Below are 26,099 nucleotides of genomic sequence, written 5' to 3'. Positions count from 1 at the left end.
CAACGATGTTAAACTCTATAGCAATGGGGAACCAGTAACTGCCGAGATAACTAGTGTTAAACAAGCATCATTATGAAAAGAAACGTAACTCGGAAATTGGGAAAAAACATTTATTAAATATCAATACTCTACAGCAAATAGAGTTACGTACATGTAAAATTTAAAACATAAATCTAAAAATAAGCTTTTACAAAATTAATACCAATACCATATAATACAATACTCTTTATCTCATTTGTTCTATCACAGTAGTGCATTGAGGAATTTAGAAAAAATACCTCCAAAACAATCAAGTACATGCAGATGTAGCAATTAAAAATCATAAAAATAGGTAGGCCAAAAAATAAAAGGCATGTAAACTTCTCACCACAAAATTTGTATGTTTTTATTCGAAGCTTCTCAACTGTCAATTACATGTACATGTGAAAAAATGCCCTTGACGGCGTACAGTATATCACTATGCATTGTTGGCTGCATCAACGGAAAGCCCAGGTTCCACACCTTGGCAGGATTGGTCCATGCACTAATCCACGTACAAGCCATCAATCCAATCTCCTTGTGCCTCCCTAATCGTAATGAAGAGGCCTTTATCCATACTGACATCTGCATTCATACTGGCTGAAGCAGTTCATCCTATGACTTGAGAAATAACCATATTACATGTATTTAAGGTTCCTTTTTCTTGCTTGCTGCAGACGCCTTGGCAGCTAAAGCCCTCTCTCGGCCTTGGCTGACCAACTGCTTCAAGATTTTAGTGGCCTCTCTGAAATCAACAATGAAATCAATTAGAAACTTGAAAATCAGCAATTCAGGAAATAATTCTGCTTCAAAATAAAACTAAAGCAACTTGTAGCACTTGTACCGGTAATGTATCAGGTCATACATGTATTCAAGTCGCCATCCAAAGCCTGGTTGGGGTAACCTGGTGATTGTCCCAAACACCAACTGAGCAACTGGCCTCAGCTATCATTCTACTGACTGTAAAATGTAAGTTTGTTGGCAATGATTGAACTGATCTTACTCCTTGAAAGTTGTGTTTGCCTCACAAAGCTTGTGCTGTTGATTCCTTATTACATGTACTTTGATATTGTTTGAGTTCTATGAACTTTACATACAGGAGTAAACACTGATTTCTAATTCTCATCGCTAAAAGCGCTATATAAGACTTGGACATTATATTATCATCATTATTATATACAAGTTAGAGGTATTTATGGAAGCGCAATCGATGAATATGTATATCCATGTATAATCAAAAGAAATCCATTCCGTTTCTAGATCTCGATATGTCTTGGGTAAAGTATTACTAGCACTACTCTAGCCTATTTTAAGCTAATGCTGATTATACATGTTTAGCTGCAAAGAAGGTTAGGTGAAGCACCAAGCTTTTTAATATGATTCATACCATTTCTGCTCTTGACTTTTGCTAAACAGGGGAAATTCGATAAAAAAATTAAATACAGTGGGACAACTAGACAATTAATTAAATAAGCACAACTATTCGATGTAATTTTTGTATTAATTGAGAAATCAAACATGTATATATGAAATCATTGTAAAGGTTTTCTATAATGACTCTTCCAAAACACAAATTTTAGACCCAGTTATGAAATTCAACAAAAACACAAATTTTAGACCCAGTCATGAAATTCAACAAAAACACAAACTCGGTAAAGTATGTATTGATTGACAAAACAGAACAGGTTGTAATTTGTAATGCGCATGCATTTGTATCGTGGTCACTGTACTAACCTTGCAAGCACACCCTCAAGACGTTCTCGTTCCTTCAAACTTCTCATCACCCTCTTATCATTGTACAAACCAAGTACACCAAATGTACGGATCACCTGCAAGACAACATTATCTTTAAAATCCCTTCACAGACTAGAAAATGATTAGTGCAAATGGCACCACTAGAACATGTAAGTGTGAATCTTATTGAGAGTCATGTGGATTTTGGCACTACGAATTACTAATGTTTCTTAAATAGTTCAAATTATTTTACTATCTTTACTAACCTGTAACCGGACGAATTCACTCGAATCAAGTTCCACCATTTCGAGTAAGGCCTTGATTATCTTTTGGCTTCGGATTCCCAGTGTTCCTACAGAGATGACAGCCTGCGCTCGGATGTCTTCATTTGCATCATCAAGACGTCTGCAAGACAATGATTTACATTTTTAAAGACTGTCAACAGGATTAATTCTTCAAATGATAAATAAATATGACCAAAAGGATTTCATGAATTCCTCAAACAAACTTGGCAGCATTTTTTTCTCTCACAGCTCGTTTTCCTCAGTAATTTCACGAAGAAATTAACCAACAAGTTCCAAACTCACAGACCAATTCAATTTCAACGTCACCATAAGTGTACCAGACAAATATCCTATGCAAAAGACTCAAACTTACTTCTCTGCCCTCTCACATGCTCTAGAAAACATCCCCAGGGCCATGATCGCCTTTGCCACCTCTGTCCTTACATCTTTGTTTGCATCGTCCCAGAGTCTCTTCTCCAACAACTCGTACACCTTCTCCACTTCGTTTTCCAAACACACATGCTTTGGCCCGAGCAGAACGAGGAGCTTGGCGGTGCCTGCCCGGTGTTTCCAAACAGGTGAGGATTTGAGATGTGTCAAGATGGATTGGATGACCTCCCAGTCAGTGCAGTTCATCTGTCTCACGAGCACGTCCATTGCCTATAAGAAAGATTTGACACAATATGGGTTGTGTAAACATCAATTGCCACATATCTACATTAAAGGCAACGCTCAAAGATACCTGGGATTTGCAACAGAACACAACAGATGTTGCTGGTATTACAGTTTCACGGTGTTAGGCAATTCCACTATGATGATGAGATTTGTTTGTGAGAGTTACCTTGAATCTGACATGGCTGTCGGAATCCAGGTCCTTCAGAGCAGACTTCAGTCTTTTTTTCGCGAACTTATCAGCAACACACAACTTCCCAAGACAAATGGCAGCATCAAAGGCAATGCAGTCAGAAGGGTCTGGATTTTTACACAGATGGCTTAGAACTGACGTTAGTTCCCTGAAATATGTCAATTTCTGAAATAAAAGAGAACAACAACATTAGTTTTAAGGAGAATGAAGAGAGTTTAAAACCAGGGAACCAGTTCGGGCAGGAGTGTCCTATCAATATGCTATTTTTAGGATACAGAAGGGTGAAAAATAAAACCTAATTTCTGCACGGCTTTCAAAACATTTTGAAACACGAGAAACTGTCCACTCTATAACTTTAAGTTCATTGAGGCCAAGGTAAAATCTCTCTTCTATCACTTATTGTGCCATAGCCACACGTTTACTCATTTTTAGTCAAGCAGGTCACAATGAAACTTTACCTTGTTCACATAGTGTACATTCTTTCCATCGATCATGGTGCGAATCAAATCATGCTTCACCTCTGTGTTTCCAAGTGCAAGGAAACGCACAACAGTCTTCAAGATGTCATCATCCCATTGACCTTAAACCACAATGGATATTTCATAATTAGGCCATTACCACTCTGCAAGCCTTTTTCACATAGACCATCAGCTCCCTCCTATAAGCCTGGTTTGTTGTATGTTCATCACTTTTACCTCCAGTATTTATTAATGAGACATACTTTTGGAAAGATTTGCCTCAAAGCTCAAGAGAAAGATACTTTCATTTCAATATTGAAATTTAAAAAAAAACTATAACAGTATACAGGTAGTGTATTAGAACATACCTAAGAGCATCAATGCTTTGGCTGCTTCGTACTGTACAACCTGTTCCTCATCATGGACGAGACGCTCCCTCAACGCATAGATCACCATAGCATCACCGCATTTCATCAAACCGAGCGACTTGGCTGCATCCCGTCTCTCGTCTACCCGAGGCGCAACCAAACTATGATGAATAATTTCCTGGAACAGAAAGGCATAGAATTGTCAGAAGAGGCATAAATGAGGATTGATTTAGGTGTACCTGCTAATGCGAGAAATGATGATAACTTTTAACTTAATAAGTTAACATACTTCCAGTATATGGAATGTAATTCAGCTGAAGTACGGTAGTTGAAACGCAATTCCTGACACCATAGTAACGGAACACTATTTTGATGTCCATTTGCTTACCTTTACTCTTTCCCATTTCAATCCAGAGTGGTCCAGGGGATTAGAACCTGGCTTTAGATCTCCCCATTGAGCCTGGCTTGCTGAAATATCAAGTAGTAAGAGCGTGAATTTATTTCCACAGATAATTCATTAGCTTTGTACGTCTATCAATTCATTCCAGGATAAAATGGGAGGTTTTATTTTGAAATCTTTTTCCTTCAACAGAATAGTCACAGTGTTTAGATGCATAATACTGGTAAGTAATCAACAAAGCAAAGTCGTTACTCATTCAAACTATTTCAAATCATTGTTTCAAACGTTTTTAACTGGAAGTACCAAATACAGTAGAACATCTACCATTATTTAAACCCAAAATTTGGCATTAGCAGAACATGAGGACTGAACATTGCTTCAAAAGCAGGACAAGTGCAAATTGACTTTTTTTGGTTAAATTTGGCACAGCGCACCAGTAGAATCTATGCTATCACAGGGTATAGTGTAATACAAATTGTGTCATCACTGACCTTTTTGTTCATGAACATTCTGATTCTGGACAAACTATTTATAGGCAATTTTCAAACGCAAAGTGCACTACAAGCTCCCTGGTCCACAAAGCACACATTTCTACACAAGCTCTGAATTATACTCAAAGGTTATGTACACCGAACCTTCATAATGAAATGCCATACAACTGGAAGCAAAATACACAAATAACAAGACATTATATAGCAGACTTATAAATTACATGTAAGTGCAAATATTTACACACGCAAAGTGAAAGTTTATTACTACACTAGTTATATGTACATGTATGTTTACCTTCCGAGGAATATGAACTCCATGAGGAAAGAGAGGAGCCCCGTGTGGAGCCCTCAGTGGAGCATGCAGAAGAGGCTTCGGAGGAAGACTCTGGGCGAAATAGCGAAAACATTCAATTCACACATGGTTAGAATATCAAGGAGGAAAAGACAGTCATCGTCAAATATCACTCTATTAGGCAGAGTTTATATAGAGTTCACGTTTTCACATGTTACATGTCATTTTCACTTGTTGTATGTGACATGAAGATCGAACAAGACATTTTCAAAGCTTGGGCTACATATTATTCATTTCCAACCCTCATGTCGGGTGAATTCATATTTTGAATCTCAAGTAAGTCAATGCTGTACTCATGACAAGTGACCAGTGAAATGAGAACCATGTCAAGTAGTGAATCCTATATAATCCCGGCTTTAAAGGATTTGGGGAAAGGGTCGAACATGCTGTTATAGGTAGAGGCAAAAACTCAGGAACTTGAGATAGAAGGCACACAAAGCTACTATTCAGATTTGAAATCCCTGGCATAAGAGAGGGAACCGTCAGGTAGGACCCTATCTATTGGTAATTGTAAAATAAGAGACACTGGGTCAATATCTCTGAACAGTTCTGTGGAAGCCCTAATGAACATTTAGCTAGAATGAATTAAGTACATCTTTCTTTGACCTTGTTTGATAGAGTCCCACACCATCAAACAAGAGAGGGTATAGAGAATTAATCAAAACTGTTGGATCAAATCAAGTACTTTAACTCTGAGTTGAGTTAGTACACACCTGGATTCAGTTTAGATGTCAAGGCAGCCAATTTAAAAGTCTTCTTTAGTCTGGTTCTATGGCTGAAAAAGAAACAACAAAACACGTTTGTTACTGAAAGTGAAAGAGTGCAATTGTACTTCACAGGATGTGCCTTTCCATGGCTGCTATTGCTCTTCTCAGGTTCTCAGTCTTCGATGGTGATGGAGGAACCGACTTCAAGCTCCTGTCCACAGAGATGGGACATTTTGCTTGACCTTTTTGCACAGGTATTCAAAGAACATGGCAATCAAAATAAAGTGTGTTCCTAAAGCTCACAAGCAATGTGAAGTTGAGATAATGAGTCTGGCATCACAATGTCTTTACATGAAAATCCTCTTACTTGGTTCGTCTCTCAGCAGATGTCAGCTGGGCCATCCTCTCTTTCTCCAACAGTTCTTGCATTCTGAGCTTATTTGCCTTGGCAACTTCGCCTTTTTTACGACTCTTGAACAAACTCGACGTGAACTTGGTCTCCTTCATGAGGTTGCCCTGGTCACAGATCCTGGTGGCTACTTCACGCTTTTCAGCCTCTTTGATCAGGTCTGGGTCTAATTGAGGGAAGACGGCCTCGGAGTTCTGAAACAAGAAACAGAAGCTAAAAAGGGTAAAACTACATTGTATATGCTGGATACTTCCAGGAGGTGGTGCCACCACAGAACAGCACCTTATTATTGTAACAGTGCTTGACTGATTGATTTAAATGGACATCAAAAAGATGGGTCATCGCTGTTCACCTTGTCTAAAGGTAAAATATGTCTCTTCCTTGCATGCAAAAAGCAAAAAATTGTTAATCTGTACTTTCAGCCTATATAATCCTAGATATTTCGTTCCTGCTGTATTCCAAATGTAAACAGTACTCTGTGGACCACTACCAGAAAGAATTCTGCTATTGAGACATTCCCTTTCAATGTACACACGCTTTACCCACATTTTATACACACATTTGCTTAACCAGTGTGCATAAGAAAACAAGAATGGAAGAATGAAAGCAATATTTCAAGCATTGATTGAAGGACAAGCATAAAAACTTTAAGAAATAACAAGCAAATGAATATAGCACAGAAAACATATCTCAGCATGCTCATTCTTCAATATGCCATGTCAGTCACTCCTGTAAAAAATCAAATGAGCAACAAAAATGTGCGAAAAAGTAACACACTAAAGTCCTTGCCTGATTTTCTCTCATCCTAGAGAAGGAAGGGAAAATAGGATGGGTTTAGTCAAGAAATTCCTGTTGGAGGCACTCTAGGTTTAACACTTTACCTAGGTTATAATTCGTTTAGTCAACAAGAATCAGAATAAAATATTTTAGAAGTAAGGGTTCCAACTCTGGCCTCAATGGAACTTGAACACAGTAGTAAAGCACAATGGTATCAGGCTAAACTTTCATGGGCCATTATACTGCCCCAAGGCGCAGCATGTGCACAGATCTAACTGAAAAGTGTACTCTATAATCATGACTTACCACCCTCGTATTTGGTAATCGTTGTCCAGTTGGTATAGCTTTTGGGTAATACACTAGTCTGACATATGCTGCCTTCTTCTGGTTTCCCTGGGCAGAGTCCTGTGTCTTCGGTCTTGGTGGTGTTGGAGGAGTTTCACTCTGCAGAAGGTAGATTGTATAAGTTGAGTTAACTTTCACCTATTCACAAATCAAAGAGTGTTTTAGTGTCTGAGAGCACTATGCCAGTATTTTATTTTGGGTCCAGGAAAATAAGACATTGAATGGTTGACCCACCTTGTCTGTACTGATGATTCCACTCTGCACAGACACAGCTTTCTCCACTACAAAGAGAAAAATAACTTGCATTAGAAAGTTTACCCTTGATTATACTAATCTCAGACTAAAACAGTGAAATTATGCCCCCCCCCAAAATCTTAACTTGAGGTGGTTCGGCCAGCTTACAAGATCGAGTAAAGGGCTACTGAAGATGTGGCCGTCCAAAGAGAATCTGGATGGACAAGACATAGGTATGAAAGTATGAAAGACTGAATGCATGATCCGCCTTGCAGAGGAGAACAGCGTGGTGTCACATCGTCGACAGATCAGTTCACCCAAATGGCTGCGGTAGTCGTCAGATGATGTAATTAATCTCCCACATTCATTCCCCTTGCAAGAGTCGATACTTACAATCAAAGTTTTGTAAGAAGTTGCCAGTCTCTTCAACATCTTTGAAATGAGGGTCGACAGATAACATTGCCGCATCATAGATCTTCTCATAGATCTTCTGGACTCGCACAGACAATTTGTCCAAGGCTACTCTCTGAAATGTCAGTTGAATAATGACACATACATGCAGATCAATCAAGAGAGTATAGTATGCTGGTAGTGTGGTCCCCTCTTAAGTGACTTAGAGTCAAAACAATCTACACAGCACATTTTACATCAGATCATCTTGGCCAGGACAAGCACTGAGGATGATGATTCCAGACTACACAACTGACTCTTGCAGATAGATACTGCAAGGAACGCTGCTGAAAGGTCCATGTCCAGGTGATGAAGTATAGGTGGAGATAATTGGGTTCTCCTTGACCATGTAAAAACCACAACAAGATATTGTTGAGGGGTCTTGTTTACGAACAACTCACATGAATATCTTTAATGTCGCTTCCCCTGCTTCTCGGTCTCCATGGTAACTCCTGGTCAACTTCAGGGACTGTGCAAAGAAAACAATTTCAGTTACCTTATCATCAATACATGGACCACAAAGATGTCACAGCAACAACAAATGTGCTTTTCTACAGTGGCACCCAAAAATGATTACAACATTGTAGAAAAAAAGTCTGAGTGAATGTCATATTGTCTGACTAACTTTATCAAAAAGGGATAAGGCGAGCTCGCTTATGGATCTTTTACAATAGAAAATGTCCCAAGCTTGTTTCCCGAATGACTCACCATCATGAATAAATGTTCCTGGTACAGCGAGTCCAACCTGATGATAAGACAGAGGATCTAAATCACACAAAGCCTGCGCATGCTCCCCGATCTCAAACCTGTGGTGCTCCGAGTTCCAATAATCTGTACCATGGTCGACTTCCTGGTCATCTGCATAACTTAGCTCATCGTCTGCTATTTCTAACAGGGAGACAAAGGCAATAGCGATCAAACTACGCAAACACACAGACAAACATTGTCAGAACAGACAACCTACATAGCAATGAAACATTGAAAAGGCATCACTCATCTATACGAACCCCTGTATGAATGATTAACCTCTTAATTGGATGAAATACATTCTACATAAACCACTATTGCAACATACTACTATGCAAATCAATTATCATAGTCATAGCTTTCATGTTCCAATCTGCAACTGTACTGATTTATTATTTTCCTTTTTCTTTCTATCTACTCAGTATGAAGTTTGATATCCCACTAGAAAGCCCGGAGTATCATAACAATATTCCATTCTTCAAGTGGTGAAATTGCACAGAGTAATACCACATAAATACATGTAATTCAAGCCACACATTCAAACTAGTCAGACCTAAAAATCTATCAGCAAAAACTAAGGGGCAACCAATTGCTTGCTCAAGGAGTCCTACCTGATACTGCAGGTGATCGCACTGTCACACGACTCTTCCGTGTCCCCGCTGAGGTCATGAAGGACGTCTCCGTCATGAATACACCCCTCTTCCTTTGATCATCCTCATCCTTGACCTCATCAGCTTCTTCATCTTCTCCTCTTCCTCCACTTGAAGCTGATGATCTACCAGATGAATTCTCATCTTGTTGTGATTTGACAAGCTAGATGGAAAAGATTCACTCTGGTCAAACAAGTAAACAATTCAAGCCCTTCATCATTTTTGTTTATTGTATTCTCTTTTGCTCAGGAGAATAGAAATAAATTCCATAGAGCAAACCATTCATAATTCTATATTCCATGTCCAACTCAGCCCTCTTATCGATGAGTGATACAAGTTCTTTGACAGATTTGGCAAGAAGCATGAGATCTGTCTTTAATTCATGAAATGGTCCTCACTTCAGTCACTTGTCATTGGAATTGGTCGCATAGTTCTTTTTTTCACTGAAGTGAAAGAAAACTGCTAAATTCGATGTCTCTGTAAAAATATGAGTTGTGCCAAGTCGATTGTAGACCAAAAAACAAGTCATGTTGTTCTTACATCTGATTCCTCAGACCCTTTCTCACTGGGAAATTCCTCAGAATGTTCATCATCAGAAGTAAAGTGTGTGGCTGAGGATGCTGGGTAGAGCGACTGTTCTGTGATTGCGATCGATCGAGAATCATGGCCAATCTCGAGGTCATTACGCCCAGGACCTAAAACAGTATTTATATATAGCTAGTAAATATCACAGAATGTGAACAATGAAAAGTATTTGGGAAAGTGAAACCATTGAATACAAAGAAATGTCTTAAAGCAGAGCAATGATGTCATGAATTGTAAATACTATTGACGTCAGTCAGCCATTAGCTTATGATGAGACAACAAAGTCCCTTCACCAAAGAACAACATACCATCTCCGTCCCCTAGGCCTCCTTTAGAAGATAACGCGGCACCTCTGCACCCATCCTTCTTCCGATGCTTTGATTTCTTCATACTTGACTTCTTGGGTGCCGTCTCTGGAGTGGGTGGATGGTGGTGTTTCACTCTCGGGTTTGAAATAGCTCGTTCATCAGGCTCACTCAGAGACTGCGGCTCATCAACAGGCACAGCACTTGTATTATAATCAGCTACATATCCTGCATCATTTGACCTAATATCAGCCCTTGAACTGCCTGGTCTTTCATCATTTTCTATATCATCTGCCCCCAGGATACTATCCGAACCTCCAAGTGAGGCCGACGATTCTGAATCTGCTATGGACAGGTCTTTTAATGGAGTACTCGGCTCCTGGATTGAAAGAGACAAGAAAATCATTTGATTTTAGGTAGAGCTGCATCCTACTGGCTTCTGTTGTTTATGACAAGTTTTCTCGAAATGATGCGGACACAAAGGAGTTTATTTCTACTTCCAAAACGAGAGAGGTAAAAACCTTTTTGGATCTATCACATTAATTAACTTTCAATCAAACGTAATATCAGAGATCCGATGAAGCTGTTTAGTGACATCTTAAGTACAAGAGAAGACAAAAAACTCAGAAGAGCCAAGTTTTTTGGATAAACATACATGGAGAACCTTATGTGTTGTTACTTTCGCCATCCTGTCCTCCAACCAAACCACTCTCTTCCTTGCGTTGTACACATTGTCATCTTGGTATTTGAGCGCCATCTGCAGTTCGTTCCTTGCATAGTGAAGTTCGCGGTTCAGTTTATCGGCAATCTGGCAATGAAAAAGAAATAAGATGGCAACGAAAAAGGCGGACAGGAGAAACTAACAAGATCAGACACAACGTTCTCACTCAAATGGACAGAAACCAAATTGATGGCCGACATGGCAGCCATATTAGATAACAGATAGCAACCATTTTTGAATGGACTTCCCGTAATAACTTGCGAGACAGACAAGGAAATTGGATTGATGAGATGAAACATTCTTAACGAAAAAAATTCGAAATAGCTGATTGTCACACCTTGAGGACCAGCATCAGATCATCCAGTTTTTGTTTGAGTTCCTTGACTTGTTGCACATGGAACTCTCGGTTTTGTTCATTTTTACAAATTTCGAGTTCATGTAGGGCTTTTGTGAGGGCTTCTTGGCAATTCTTTACACCATTCAGCTGAAAGGAAAAGAAAATTTGAAATGTCATACCAGTACTTAACTTATTGATTTGAACGATACATTTCTAATCTAAAGTTCACCTGAAAACAAAACCAGGGGTCCTTGCTAGGGACCCTGGGCCAAGTGGATCAGCTAGGACCATCGGCTTCTCAAGAGAATTTCTGGTGTTATTTTACTGTGTATTTTCCATCGTATTTTTTGCCGTTTTCTTTTTACCCCAACATAATTTAGATGGGTCCAGAGGCTTACAGGGTTTGGATGTGCCCTGCAGTCATCCTGATCAGTCCAATAGCTAGCATGTGTGGGTTGATATAAATCTGCTCCCACTATGACTATGGTATTGGTACTAGGTGGTAAGCCATTGAACCCGAATCACATACCTGTTCCTGCATCATATGATCAGACCTGTGCTGAACCACAACTTTCGTCCGCAAAGTTTTCCCACTGTGGACGGATCGAGGCTTTTCAAAAAGGCTAGCCATGATGATGGTATGTTTCTCACTGTCGACTGTATGTAGCCCTCCTGGGGCTCATTGAGAAGGAGGAATCTGAATAAAGATTAACGAATAAATGCTTTAAGGATACACAACTTTGCTTCCTAGTTTGGGAAACAACCACTTCTTCGTTTTTGAGACACCCTGTGGTGGCCTGTTTGATTTGTGTACAAGTTGTCAAGGTAAAATCGCCTTCAGAATTGGGACCGTTACTTCCATTCTTCAGCTAATCAAAGAGTGAAATAAAAAAATTGTGTAATCTATATTATCTAGCTCAGAACATACATGAGATAAAACACGGGATATGAGCATCCGTGGGTCATATATCAGGTTTTTTGAGAGATTTTCTGGTTAATACAAATTCCTGCCGGAAACGCGATCCCACAATTCCTTGCAACTTCCTCTTCTATCGCCATTATCAGAAGGTACTGGGATTATCAGAATTTTTCGAAAACTATCGACCCGAATCGCCGTAAATATGGAAAATTTATCAAAATTTATTATGCCAAAATAAGAGTCAGATATGGAAGATTAGAATCAAATCGTCATTTCCTTGATATCACTACGAATTATATAGATATAAGCTCTTTGTGCAGATGTATTCGCTCAGCTCCCCTATGTTGCGACGTGCATTTGTGTGCATGACCATGTTATGTACATTATGTACACTGTCTGTGTACATACTCAACTAGAAATCCCTTGTATAATGACATACCTCCTTACACGAACCCATTTTCCAGCTACTCGGCAAAGGCGTGTATCTTGCTAAAGCTAGGCTTGCAATGTCATGATGTTCGTTGTTGCACGTCACATCATGATGATGATGTCCGGGACCATGTCCATGACATCATTGTGGCATGTTTACTCTTACTTAACTTGGTCTTGGTATGTCATGCATGCATGTGTGTGCAACATAAAAGGTCATCAATCAACACATAAATCACTCGGGTTAAAATTAACAGTCCCTGATTTGAAGTGACGTACTTTATTATCGAACAGACTTGTAATGACTAATGTAATGACTGTAAAAGATCGTTCATTCACAACAGCATTATAAATCATCTTTTTTCAGCCGCCAAGATGGTGCGCATGAATGTACTGGCTGATGCTCTCAGATCGATCTGCAATGCAGAGAAGCGCGGCAAGCGCCAGGTCTTGCTGAGACCTAGTTCAAAAGTCATCATCAGATTTTTGTCTGTGATGATGAAACATGGTAAGGTTTCTTCTATCTTGAGGGGTTGATTTTCAGTTTCTGAGTCTCAATAGATTGTCAGATGTCAGCAGCCTGGCCCTGGGCAAATAATGGAATAGGCTACTCCCCTGTAATCAAGCGTCCTTTTCCTTTAAAGATTTTGCTTAAATGTTTGCCTTTCTGTAACCCTCTTACGAAAATTATGAAAATATTAGGCTTGCAAAATAAAGCGGTTTACAGAATGTTGCCTGTTAAAAATCCAAAATAGCTTGAAACCAGGCAATTAGAGGTGCTGATCTCTGCAATGACTCGTTGACTCCGACAAACAGCACAATCCAATCTACATGATTTATTTATGCAACTCTGGCCAGGTATGTAAACATGTTTTCTCAAATTCCATATATTTTGGGGGTTTTCTTTTAGGATACATTGGTGAATTCGAGAAGATCGATGACCACAGAGCTGGCAAGATTGTTGTTAATCTTACAGGACGATTGAACAAGGTCAGTATTAAGGGACAAATGTTTTTTTAAGCTGTGATTAGAAATTGACTGTCATGATTAGGATTCAATGGGTTCAAATATTTCGTCTATGAGCAGCGGCCCGGTTAAGATGCCACAGTGACCTGCCCACAGATACAACACTTCTGTTATGATTTATAGATAATTTACATTCATTTACATTCAGTGTGGTGTAATCAGCCCAAGGTTTGACGTTGCCATGCAAGATATGGAAAAATGGACAAGCAACTTGTTGCCTTCAAGACAGTTCGGGTAAGTGACCAAGTCATGAATTCTGTAAAATGTTGACTCAAATTAACTTTTGGAAAGACGATATTAGTTGTTTGTGCATACTCCGGCCTCAAGGGTTTTCCTGGGTCGTCATTCACATTCTAAAATCGATTGATTTATAATGATGTATGTTGCAGTTCCCTTCAGTAGTGTGGTAATGTGACATGGATTTCAAAGAGATGAGTAGTGTAGAGAATTGTCTCTGAATGGCTGTGAGACTGGTTTGCTCGTGTCATTTGAAACATTTGGAAATCTAGTAATAAATTTATCTTGCTGGATTGAAAAATTGAGAAACCTGAGCTATCCTAATGATTTCTGGATCATTCATACTCATAGTGTTTGTTTTTCAGATTCCTTGTATTAACGACATCCGGTGGTATCATGGACCATGAAGAAGCCAGAAGAAAACATCTTGGTGGAAAAATATTGGGTTTCTTCTTCTAAGAAAGTCATGTAAGAAAGAAAGTATGTAATTAAAAAAAAATGTACAAAGACCAAATTTATTCTCTGTTTATTCTTTCAAGTTCCCAGTTTTATTCGATTTATCACGAGGTGAACACAGCATCAGTTTGATACCAGTGTTTGTCGCCCTTTTTAGCCTGCTTGGCGACCGGAGCAAAGTTAAATTTTGCATTTACCCCTGAAATTTCATACCACACTCTTGGCGAGCATGTGACAGTGATACCCCAAGCTTCAACGAGGTCTTCCAGCATTGGTGTTGATTACTAGTTCGTGTTGGATTCGTTTCTGGAGGGAAGGCAGACATAATTTCATCTGCGCATAGGTGTGACTTATGTGATCAGTAGCAGTTTCACAGGCACATTGAAATAAGAACTCAATCGCCCCCCCCCCTTGACTGACCAACGTACCCCCCTACTGAGAACACGTAAAATACGACTTGTCGAGCCCCTGGTCTGAAGTGACCACCCTCCGAAGTTATAAAAATGATTCTCTGCAGGGCTGTCAATACATCAGTACTTGCAGTATTAGTCTGAAGTTTGTCCTAGGAGATAAAATAGTACTGAAAACATTTGAAAATGGGGAGTTCCTTGCCGGGAGACCTGACAGACCTCATCATGGAGTGTTCATATAACGGGTCTTCAATGGTCCTCTTTCTGATTGGGTCACTTTTGTTTCCGACGATCACCATTGGACAATTGGTATGGACACACCACGTTGTCAGATAATCTCTGAACGTAATTCCCGTATCTTCTGGTGCGATACGAAGACATCTGCTTTTCTGATGTACCGGTAGCTGTTCCTCATGGCGGGAAAATAATAAGACCCTGCCGTATCTAGTAATTCCAACGCAAATGTCTGGTTGTCGACTGCGACTATTCCTGTGGATATCCTCGTCCCCTACTGTGGGCTTGTAGCAAGTTGAGAGCTGTCCATGAAAGGACCTTGATATGATGCTGGTCTTTCCGACACCATCATCACCCATCAGTACAAACTACAACCCTGTGGGGTTCAGTATGTTTAAAAACATAAGCTGGCACAATGTAATTAAAACATGAATTTTCCCACAAAGAAGCCTAGTGCCATGTGTCAATGGTCAGTGGACATCCTCAACGGCTCCTCAGGACCAGAATTTTCGGGTATACTTTCTAATGCTTTGAAAATGCCGCCTTGGTATCATACCCGTCAATGACGTCATTCGCGACTAAATTGAACTCGACTACGCATGCTCAAATGATGTAAACACGAAAAATCATCATGGCGGAAGAGGCTGCCTACTGTGGAACTTGGAAGGTAAGAAGTCAAAAATCATTATGATTCCATCAATTAATCATCCCAGTTTTGGGTGGAAGATAACCTCTGATTTGTCTGTCTTTGTATTTGTAGATTGTTGAATGTGTTCCTCTTGCTGGAGCGCTGGAACCAACCGGGATAGAGGGGTGAGTAAATGCTAAAATAAACTTCTGACTCACACACAGACACATGCACACTCAACGCACTGCACTGTCAGTGTATGTACATGTATATGTAAGTCACTGTAGTGTAGTGCAGTTGTCATTATGATCATCCTCGCCAGGCCAACGGCCCAGGCCAAAATGGATATAATTGCATTCAGATCACATATGTATTGTGAGCATGGTGTAGGCTGCATGCGAAGGCAATGTCAAAATTGAAAATATTTTAGCTGTCATTTCAATCAAAGTGACGTGATGATGATGTATTCCATCAATCCATGTATGGTCAAATTATATCAATCCTCATCAACAGGCACAGCTGATAGATATAGTGATGTCACTGACAGTGACATCCTGCACAGATGGAATGATGTATCAGTCAGTCATGTTCATGTTGTTGGTAGATCGATAACCTTCTGGTAAAAAAAGGTGTGTGAAACTACTTCAATACTTGCCATCGATGCTTCACGAGCAGTAGTTGTCCATTGGATGGTATGACGTAATCAGCTAGCATTTGTCTTTTTCAATCATTGCAGTATTGCTACAGGGCTTATCTTGTTTATTTTATTCAGTACTGAGTTCTTCCTTGATGAAAGCGGCGATGTGTCATGGAAAATCCCAAAGGAAACCAACCCAGAGTCAATGCCGTTCTTCTTCTGTGAGACATATGAGGTAAACAAACAACAAGGATCCTTGAGACTGACATTGACGATCAGATATCATGCTAAAGAACATATCACCATTTGGATCAGTTGACAGCAGACTGGCTACAGTACAAGGGATTGCAAGTACATACCATCTACCTGGATGCAGTATTAATGAGTCGGTCCATATCCCCCATACTAAGACCAGCTGTTAATATGTTTCTTGTGTCTTTGCTGGATAATTGTGTTGTGCATCAGCTATTGGAGTGACTGATACATTATTGTCTTTTCCAGGTTGTTCTTACTGAGCCTGCTCTACTTAAGTTTTATGGAACATATGCTGGCCACGTTGGTCATGTCATTGAGTTCAGGGTGAGAGTCTTCCATTCATACACTTCTAAAAATTGCATCTTAAATCATGAGTTAAAGTCTTCTTTCTTGATAAAGAATATTATATTTATATCATATTAATATATTTCATTGCAGTTGGTATTAAAGAGTCTATCACATTGTCAGCCAGTTTCATTTTTTTTGTAAAATAATGTTCTATATAGTGTTTGTTGTTTTCAAGGTGGAGGTTTCTGATGACCTGATGTTGTTGACATATGAAAGATGCTGTATGCTACAGTGCCAGAAGGTATATCATGTTTGAGATTATTTGACTGTTTCATCACATGTAGATGTCATACTACCTCCCCCAGCTCTCCTCAGGCATAAGACACTTTGAGAAACCCGACAAAATGTGACTTTTGCTCAGTGCTATGTTTTCATTACTATACTATGGAAAATAAACCCTCGCCAAGATGTTATATGACTGCAGGGTATCAAATTTATAAATTTATACTAGTCATTTTAAAATATTGCTTTGTTACTGTCACTGATACTTATCAATCTTGTCATTCCAGGTGCTATCACATGACCCAAATGAGGAAGCCCCCTTCTCATTCCTGGGGGCATTTGAAGAGGGGCATTTTTCAGATCTCATTATTAAAGCTGACAATGGAAAGGAGGTATGTACGAACCTCCCTAGCACTGTTAGCAGACCACACATCTTCTGGTCACTGAATGATGCCTTAGCAGATGGATTTCGGTCCCAAATTGGTCATTTGCTTTCTGTTGGGTCACAAGACACATCTCTTAGTTAAGAAAAGCATTTATCAGTCATAAAGAGTGTCCTGACAATCATAAAATTTTGCTGTATTGTTTTTAACCACTTCACTGTCAAATTATTTTCCTCTTGAATTGTGGCAGAATTCAATTTGTGGAATATGATGCCCTCCAAAGTAAAACATCTTGTATTTCATATCGACTCTGTATATGGCTTACTTGATTGTTAAACTTTTTTGCACCTTTCTGTTTCAGTTTAAGGTTCACAAGACAATCCTGAATCTGAGTGTGCCTAGTATTGACTGGAACAAGACGCCTCCCCCTCTCACAGGGCTGAAAGAAGATGTTCTTTATGCTGTGCTCTACTATGTCTACTCTGAGTGCCTGCCTCGTGGCATGTCAGAAACCACTTGCAAGGCTTGCATCAAGGCTGTCAACAAAATGCCTGGGTTCCTTAAATTCTCGGAGCTGTGTGAGACATTTTTAAAGAACACTGCATTAAGACAACGTAAGTTATTATTCAACATCCTTTCCTCTGTAGTTGAAGTTTAATTTGGTTCTAAATGTACTCAACTTCTATTTTGTGCCGATGTCAAGTAACTTGCTCTTAGCAGTATGCACAAAGTTTTCTTTTCAAGATGCAATTTGTCCGTGCACCTGTGCGTGGAGATGAGATATCTGACTGAAGTCCAGTTTAAAAATTAAAATATGGATATGCAGAGATCCTTTCTGTTTGATTTCAGAAATTACCAATCTAGTCAATGATATGCATAATTGTGCCGATAAGATCATTGACCTGTTCAGCGGCAAGGTCAGCGCAGGTGAAGGTCAGGGGAGCAGTACTGACGGTGGCAGTGATGATAGTCTTATGACCAACCCTGCTAAGTTATGTTACATCATCAAACAGGCCCTTAGGGAAGGAGCTGTTGGTAAGTACTCTTAACTCAGCTTAAGAGAGGTGATCCTATTTATGAATACACGATAGGGCTAACTTCAATCACACCTTCAGGCTTTGTTTTGCCACAAAATTTTATACAGTTGACCGGAACATTATATTCTGATACAACGAATAGTATGTTTTCTGAAATTAATTCTGGTAAACTGTAATTATGATAGCTATGAATGTTGTAATGACTGTCTTTATTTGTTCTCCAGCTTGTGCCAAATTGTTGATATTGTGTGACCTCTTCTCAAGGAGAAAAGGTGAACTGTCTCGTGAAGAAAGACATGAAATCATCAAATATGCAAAATCCAGGTTAGTTCTCAAGGTCTGTCATTGCTTGATATTATTTGATTTAAACCCTTCTTTTGAGATGACCACAGATATGCAGTCCTCTGGCTTTTTTTAACTTAGTTTTACAATTAGGTTGTTATGTTAGTCTTGTCACAAATGGGGCAGTCGGTGAAATATCGTTGGGACGACCCAAAGTTCATTTTTGTACAATTCAGACTAAGTCATGTTTCTTTCACAGAATCCCAGTGTTCATGAACCAACTGCTACGATTCCTAGACGTGTGTAAGCGCCATGCTAGTACGCTAACTGCTAGTCAGAGGCAGGAGATGGCAACGTATCTAGTACCAGAGGTAGGTCGGACGACATTCTAACAACCACGTGTGTACATTTTTGGTTTTTTTGGGGTGACTCTATTGGAGGACAGAGGTCCAATCCAATGGAAATGACCATTTCTGGACCAAAATCTGTGTCCTTTATAGAGTGGGTGTCCTGTTAGTTATGACAAATTGGGCAGCCTTGTACTAATTATCTTTATTTAAAAGAAATCAATTTTTATGACACGAAATCAAAGAATGTAATTCAAGGAATTGAGCTTCCCAGTAGTCTATAGCTAAGTACCTTTTGGTATGGTCAGTCTTAGATGACAAAGTAGAAAATAAACGTGTTGGCCATCTTATTCCTAGTATTTTGCCCCTTTTGATTTGCAGATTGAAGCTGCCCTAGAGACGATATCCAAGTTCATCTTTGACACAAAGACGGCCCTCGAACAAGTGATAAGTGCTGCAAATACAGTTGAGAAGAACAATGAGAAGCATGGTGCTGAAAAACATGAAAAACACAAGAAAGCTCATGTTGGAGAGGTGCTAGGCAAAACACTTAGAAATGTAAGTGTAAGATGAAACATCTTGTAATCCTCATAGTTATGTTGTAAATGTATGCAAATCCCTCATGCTGAATGGTGTAGTTCAATCTCAGTTAGTTCAAAGTTGCTGCCAGGTTATAACGAAATTTGTGATAATAGACAATGACTAAGCCATTGTGGCGTATGGCACATGTGTTTCTTGATAAAAGGTTACTGTCCCTGTTTTATTTCAGGCATTACATGTTAGAGAGCTAATTAAACTAAAACATTTTCACGAGAAAACAACAGACACAGTGGTTAGCCTCATGTTGAAAAAGTAAGTCGTTCTTGTCTGTCCGGCTTCCCTAATTTTTGTAGAACTTATTATTTTCCCACTTTCATTTGAGACTGTGAGGTGTCCGATGGCAGGTACAAAATGTACATCAAGTTGGATCAAGATCTAGTCCAGTATGCTATATGCATCTATGACTGTTCCATCAAAGGCCTGCTACTTGCCTCTTAATATGCTGTTTATACTGTTATCATTTAGCTTGAGTATTGTATTTGCAAAATTTGCATTCTAGGGAAAGTTTCGGAACCATGACCCACGAAGAGAAAGTCAGGTCTGTCGCCAAAAATATCGAACAACTCTGCGACGAGGTGCCAGTGTTTCTGTCGCTGAGGATTGAGGAGCTGATGTCTGCACTGGATGAAAGGGTCACATGGAAGGAATGGAAGTATCTCTTTAAATTAGGAACGTCTAAAGTGGTGAGTATGCTTCGATGGCATCACGTGATATCTGTTTTAGGGAAGGACATTTTTCTCATGCACTGTTGATGTACATGTACAAGATGTAAATGCTCTGGTACCGGCAGTGATGTTAATTCCAAATCCTGGTGATCCATTCTGTCATCAGTTGTCATCAGTTGTATTCACTGTGTCAGTCACACGGCTCTGGCTGTGTTGTGTTCAGGATTGCTTTCAAGGCTAATCACGATTTTCTTTTTTCAGGCCTGGGCATTGAATAAAGTGATAGCAAATAAATCAAGCCTGAAGTCCATGATACAACAACTGAATGACCTTGTGCATCGTGATCATTTCTCACAATCATTAACAACTCTAGGCCTGTTGGACCCTGTTGTACCGAAAGCTCCCGATGCTGCAACCAACAGCGCTCTACCACAGGTCTCTGTTCCAACTACAAAGTATGCACAGGTTAGTTTAATTTCTTGGGTTACATGTATATGGCCATTGGGCCATCTATTTTTTGCTTCTATGATTATGCCTGTGCATGAGTTTGGACCAGGTTTGTTTTTGAAATACTTGAAAAAGCATAAATTTCACCAGGCATGACATTCACAGTCATACTCAAATAAGCCGGACAGTATTCTGTACAATGACAACGTCATCAGATTGTCATATTTGTTATTGTTAAATATGTCTATTTGCACTTGTTGTTGTCCTTTTTCAGCTGAGCTCTGTCGAGTCATTGTGTATACCACCTTTTGCCCGGGACAGCTCATTAGCCAAGTCAGCGCTGGAGCTGTTGCACCAAGGCGAGAACACAGATATGTTGTTTGAAGTGGTTAGCATCTCGGGTAAGTGAATGGGTTAATCTGTTATTCTCTGACTTTCAATTTGCTTCCCTTTCAAACTGAAGGCAATTCTTACCTCAGATCCATTTAGACCCATTTTTCCTACCAACAATCTCGTAATATCTGGCACCTCTCTATGAATAACGGCATTTGTCAGTCTTGAGGGTGTTCCTAATTTAGAGGATGAACTTTTCAAGAAAGCCAGTGGAGATTGATGCTTTGCTGGTGATTTCAGAGGGCGGTGATACTATAATTGATCACTCGGAGGAGGAACCTGTGCCACGAACCGACCGAGAACGAGACATAGACATACGCCAGATCAAGGCCCACTGTGTTGTGATATCGTCACGATGTGATTGGTTCAGACGTGCATTACTTAGCGGGATGAGAGAATCTATAGACAAGTGAGTCGTTTAATCGATCGCTACGTGAGATTTTCCTCGTCATCGGGTTATTATCATGCGATCTTGCTACATACATGAACAGGACCCCCCCCTTTCATTTCGTTGGTTAGATAAGATCAGGGAGCCTAAAGCAATGCACGCCCCCCTCCCAAAAGGAGAGTTTATTTGAGTTTCCCTTCTTTCGAAAGATTCTCCTGTTTTGCCATGTACATACATGTACATGTACATCTGTTTTGTTTTCGACCACTTGTTGCATTCCTTCAACAATTCATTAGTTTTGTTTTCTCATTTCAGAAAAATCATAGTACATGATACTAATCCTGCTCTGTTTCAAATGTTCCTCGAGTACTTGTACAGTGGTGAACTAGAGACGTCAGAATTAGCAACCGAACAATTGGCTGATATTATGCAAATAAGTGATAGATATGAGGTAATTATACACACACTTCTTGAGGTAAAAAAATTGCGAACTTAGTATTGATCATTGGCTTCATAAGGGAGCGTCCATTAAGTACGTACGCACGAAATTGCCAATTTTGAGACCCCCTCCCCCCTGTATGCACCTTGTACGCATTGCCTCATACCCCCCCTCCCCCCTGTATGAGCGTACGCCTATAGAACCTTGAATTCCCTAGCAGACAAACAGACATAGTACCTGATTTTGCTACATTGTGGCGCCACAATCGGATTGGCGTCGTATTGGCAAGTCCACTGCGCAATTTTTCTCCTACGGCGACATGCATTACCGGGAAATTAAACGGCGCTGGAAATTGCTAAAACATTGTAGTCGGGTAACATCCGAACCCAGAAGCGTACGAGTTCACACATCTTGTGAAAAACAAGTATGATTATCCAAATAAGAATAAGAAAGAGGAGAAGATTATTATGATAATATTTATTTTTTATTTGTTCAAAAAATGGTTCTTGGGTTGCGTACGTACGCAAGACCATTAACCCCCCCCTCCCCCCCCTGTACGCATAGTGTACGGATTTCCCCCCTCAGTGGATGCTCCCTAACATGTGCGCTCCTTATTTCCAGATGGATAGCTTAAAGTTGCTGTGTGAGCACTCCTTGAGGCATCATCTTGATGAAGATACGGCATTGTTCTTACTAAGCCTAGCTGATCAGTTCCATGCGAAGATACTTAGGGTAGGTCATCCTTTATATGATCTGGCTAGAGAGTGGCCCCTTGAAGGAGCTCTTTGTCAGCGCGTAGCTGAGTGCATTCAAGTCTTGTCTTCTCTGCTGCTGTCATACTGCCTTCCCCTCTACTATGCCAATCTACACATTCCAGCTGTTTTGACAGTGCTGATTATTGTTCATGTATGGGTTGGAAAAAGTGGTCCGTATGTACGCCAGTACCAACGTTATAAATCTATAAAGCTGTTGTGTTGCCATTACCATTGGGAGTTGAAAAGAGTCTTGCTGTTAAGGTATTTTCATCTCTTAATTTACAGGCAGCATCGCTCAATTTCATCATGGATCACCCTTCCTTGATTGAGAGCGAGATTTTCGCCGACTTACCCGAGCATTTACAAACAGAGGCAGAAGACTGTGTTGCGTGGCATGGCCTTGAGCCGAGGACCCGATCACTTAGTGGGCATTGCCATACTGAAACGCCTAGTTCTGTGTCGAGTCTTAGTGAGGTGGATGAACTCATGACCACACTCGATATTGCCGAGAGAGTAAGTAAAAAAGATCTGATTGAAATTTTTACAGTTAATTGACCTGCTTGCATTTGTTTCAGATTTTCCTTCTTTATTGCTCTAAGTTGGTGGTTTACATGTATATCAGTCATGCTGCAACAAAGCCACATACTTGCTGGTCTGTTTCATTGCCATTGGTTTGGATGTACAGTACTGTGCTGGTGCAGAAGTAGTCCTAATTTCCTAGGTAGTCCTGATGGGTTCACCCCAAAAACCTAGGTCTGAAGGTTTAAAACTGGTGATATCTGATTTCAGCAGGACCCGTCTTCCAGTTCATCAGAGGAGCTACCGTTCATGGAGGACTCAGTTCGTCTCGAAGGCTGCCTCTCTGCATTGCGTGATATTGTTGGGGACACTGTGCCTCGCGAGGAGCTAGTCCGGGTTGCATTGGCAGCAGATTACGATGTGAACAGGGCATTGAACTTCTTCTTCTCTTCATGATTTTAGGCGACATTAGTTCATTAAGCAAAGGTGATGAATCTTGGTGTACCACATGGGCCTATTCATAGATGGTATTTGGCTTAGAACAGCATTTAAGTTCTAACACATTAGTGTCAGGACGTACATATCTTACATGGTCAGGCTATTCAGTGGCAAGAGTCATCATCAGTGCTTTAAGAGTTAATGTCTCAAAATCAATGAGTAAATTTTAGGCTTCTAAGGCTAAATAAACTAAAATTATTGACATGTGTGAGTTTCATTGTACAGTTCCACTAGTTCTGAAAAGAACTGACTAGTTTTCATGTGCAATACGTACGGTTGGGTTTGTTAAGAAATCATGGAGTTTGGGAACAACACAAGAGGGGGTCTCCATTAAAAACCTGTTCATGTGTGTTCGGAACTTGTCAATTGAATAGTCAAACTTTGATGTTACTAGCTTAGATCCTGCTCTGGTGTTCATTCAGGTACTGAACGTGGGGTCACATGGAATAGGGTACCGTAGTGTAAAGCAGTGCAGCGCCTATCTACATGTACTTAACTCTTTAAAGTTAAAGTTAAAGCCAGCAGGGATTACAGGATTGTATTGTATGTTTTGGGACTGTAAAATTTCATCTGTTTGTGCTTGATGTTTCTTTTGTTTTAAAACCTTTAGAAATTAATATTTGTATAGAAATTTTAAAAGATTTTATATCTGCTTGTTTTCCATTTTGTTGACAATAAAAGGAGGAGTAGAGAATGATTTACTGGGCAGGCACAAACATTCTTAAAAGAGTACCAGTATAAAGGGGGCCTCTTGAATTCATCAGCAAATATAAAGACATTTTAACTGTTTTTGTAAATTTTGGAAATTATGTCTGTGCCACCCTCTTCACAGCTACTCTTAACCATACATTGGTGTTGGCCCTGAGTGAGTACCTATACTTCTCCTTCACAGTTGAAAGTACTGTGGCCATCGAGAATGTGCAGTTACTGAGTCCTGTACATGTACGTATAGACAGCATTTTTGAAAGGTTGAATTTGAAAATGAACATGTACGGTTCTCAATGACACATTCCATGTGTTGTCAGCCGCCCGCTGCTTGTGGAGGGCACCATTTGCAATATGGCATTGTATACTTCGACAGGAAATTATTGTACATGTAGGCATATGTTCCTTGGGCAGAGAATGGTTGAGATGTTTATGTAAAGGGTACATGTATATGCATTTAAGAATGTGACAGTTAAATTGTTTCAGAGGATACATGTAGGTTTGTAATATATTAAGACTAAGTTTCTTTTAAGAAACAAAGTTGGCCAACATCATGTTTGTTAAAATATTATGCCTGTATACATAAAGTTTTCATGTACATTTCAGTGTTATATTTATGTCAAATGTAAGAAAAGTATATGCCAAATTTATCGTTATGAAGTGACTCATTGGTCACTGTTTGAATGAAAATGATGATCAAGTCACTTCACTCCCGCATCTGTTTGTGCTCTACAGGCCATGAATATGGTATTGGGTTGAACACGGTTATGAACATGTAGAATCATGCAGTATGACTTACATCTGTGCACTTTTCACACTTGCTACAAAAAATGGTATGGAAACTATTGTTTAAACTTGCCCTATCATGTTGGATTCATCAAGTACATCTATTCTATAGATTTTTAACAATTGACAAATACTTTAATAGCAACCTGAGAACATGTAATAACTAACTTTCTATGTTATACATCACTCCCCGTTTCATTCTCTCTGTATTACGTAGTTTAATCATCTGTGTTCATGATTGATTCTTCTGCAAACTTTAAATCCCGCAAACGAGCACACTAAGGGTGTGAAAAATTGGGTTGAGTGTTTCTCCAGGACAGACACATCATCTCTATTGACTATTCAGTGGTCACATCTGCATTTAAAACTGGTGCTTTCCTTATTTAAAAAAAAAATGTGCCAAATTATATATGTACTATCAATGAACTTTGGTTGAGTTATTGACTGAGATGGGTTGTCTCATCACCAGGTTTATTCTCATGAAAAGGAATTGTGCCTCATCACAATTTGGCCTTGCCCCCATCGGCCCCAATATTCCTGGACAGTTGGGCTCTCTATGTAGCCATGGCTTTGTTTTCTTTATCGTTGATACCCGTGAAGATCTTGTATGCTCTGTACAGAATTTAACCTTGTTATTTGACTGAAATATGAATAAAAACATTTCATAATTGATATGTGGTTATTTTGGCTCTTTTCTGTTATACCACACATCATTATCAGACACCAGCAGCACTGACCAGGAGGTTACATTTTTGTCTGAGACAATATCACAATCACGTTTAAGTGTTGCTTATCAGAGGTGAGTTGGAATCTGCTG

General features: G+C 39.6%; 3 protein-coding genes across 5 annotated transcripts; 2 read left to right on the top strand and 1 right to left on the bottom strand.

Moving 5' to 3' along the window:
• Positions 1-96: 96 nt before the first annotated feature.
• LOC135492977 (uncharacterized) lies at positions 97-12,247 on the bottom strand. Of its 2 annotated transcripts, XM_064779736.1 has the most exons (24): positions 12,166-12,247; positions 11,767-11,934; positions 11,238-11,384; positions 10,835-10,987; positions 10,183-10,558; positions 9,830-9,984; positions 9,251-9,452; positions 8,601-8,780; positions 8,294-8,361; positions 7,836-7,968; positions 7,443-7,489; positions 7,170-7,307; positions 6,045-6,280; positions 5,684-5,745; positions 4,914-5,003; positions 4,116-4,195; positions 3,728-3,905; positions 3,360-3,481; positions 2,878-3,066; positions 2,410-2,696; positions 2,019-2,157; positions 1,753-1,847; positions 1,406-1,426; positions 97-763 (listed from the first exon to the last, which is right to left on the bottom strand). In XM_064779736.1, coding segments are annotated over exons 2-24 (3,201 nt in total). In that variant the 5' UTR covers positions 11,869-11,934; positions 12,166-12,247; the 3' UTR covers positions 97-762. The 2 variants fall into 2 exon arrangements, with proteins under 2 accessions (XP_064635806.1, XP_064635799.1); XM_064779729.1 differs by lacking the exon at positions 1,406-1,426.
• A 36-nt stretch (positions 12,248-12,283) lies between these two features.
• LOC135492969 (small ribosomal subunit protein uS8) lies at positions 12,284-14,362 on the top strand. Its single transcript, XM_064779721.1, has 5 exons — positions 12,284-12,305; positions 12,953-13,093; positions 13,496-13,575; positions 13,760-13,845; positions 14,214-14,362. The coding sequence occupies exons 2-5, from the start codon at positions 12,961-12,963 to the stop codon at positions 14,305-14,307; spliced, it is 393 nt and encodes a 130-aa protein (XP_064635791.1). The 5' UTR covers positions 12,284-12,305; positions 12,953-12,960; the 3' UTR covers positions 14,308-14,362.
• A 1,203-nt stretch (positions 14,363-15,565) lies between these two features.
• LOC135492948 (uncharacterized) lies at positions 15,566-25,956 on the top strand. Of its 2 annotated transcripts, none has more exons than XM_064779701.1 (20): positions 15,566-15,615; positions 15,709-15,761; positions 16,349-16,448; positions 16,715-16,792; positions 16,992-17,057; positions 17,326-17,430; positions 17,783-18,035; positions 18,271-18,456; positions 18,683-18,782; positions 19,000-19,111; positions 19,469-19,645; positions 19,857-19,939; positions 20,187-20,370; positions 20,614-20,817; positions 21,074-21,200; positions 21,433-21,601; positions 21,896-22,031; positions 22,641-22,751; positions 23,060-23,287; positions 23,567-25,956. In XM_064779701.1, the coding sequence occupies exons 1-20, from the start codon at positions 15,580-15,582 to the stop codon at positions 23,747-23,749; spliced, it is 2,691 nt and encodes an 896-aa protein (XP_064635771.1). In that variant the 5' UTR covers positions 15,566-15,579; the 3' UTR covers positions 23,750-25,956. The 2 variants fall into 2 exon arrangements, with proteins under 2 accessions (XP_064635771.1, XP_064635767.1); XM_064779697.1 differs by having other exon boundaries at positions 23,564-25,956.
• Positions 25,957-26,099: the final 143 nt, after the last annotated feature.

Source organism: Lineus longissimus, chromosome 1, assembly GCF_910592395.1.
Source record: "Lineus longissimus chromosome 1, tnLinLong1.2, whole genome shotgun sequence".
NCBI lineage: Eukaryota > Metazoa > Nemertea > Pilidiophora > Heteronemertea > Lineidae > Lineus > Lineus longissimus.
The sequence above is the reverse complement of the archived record's forward strand: the minus strand, read 5'-3'. Positions and strand labels throughout refer to the sequence as shown.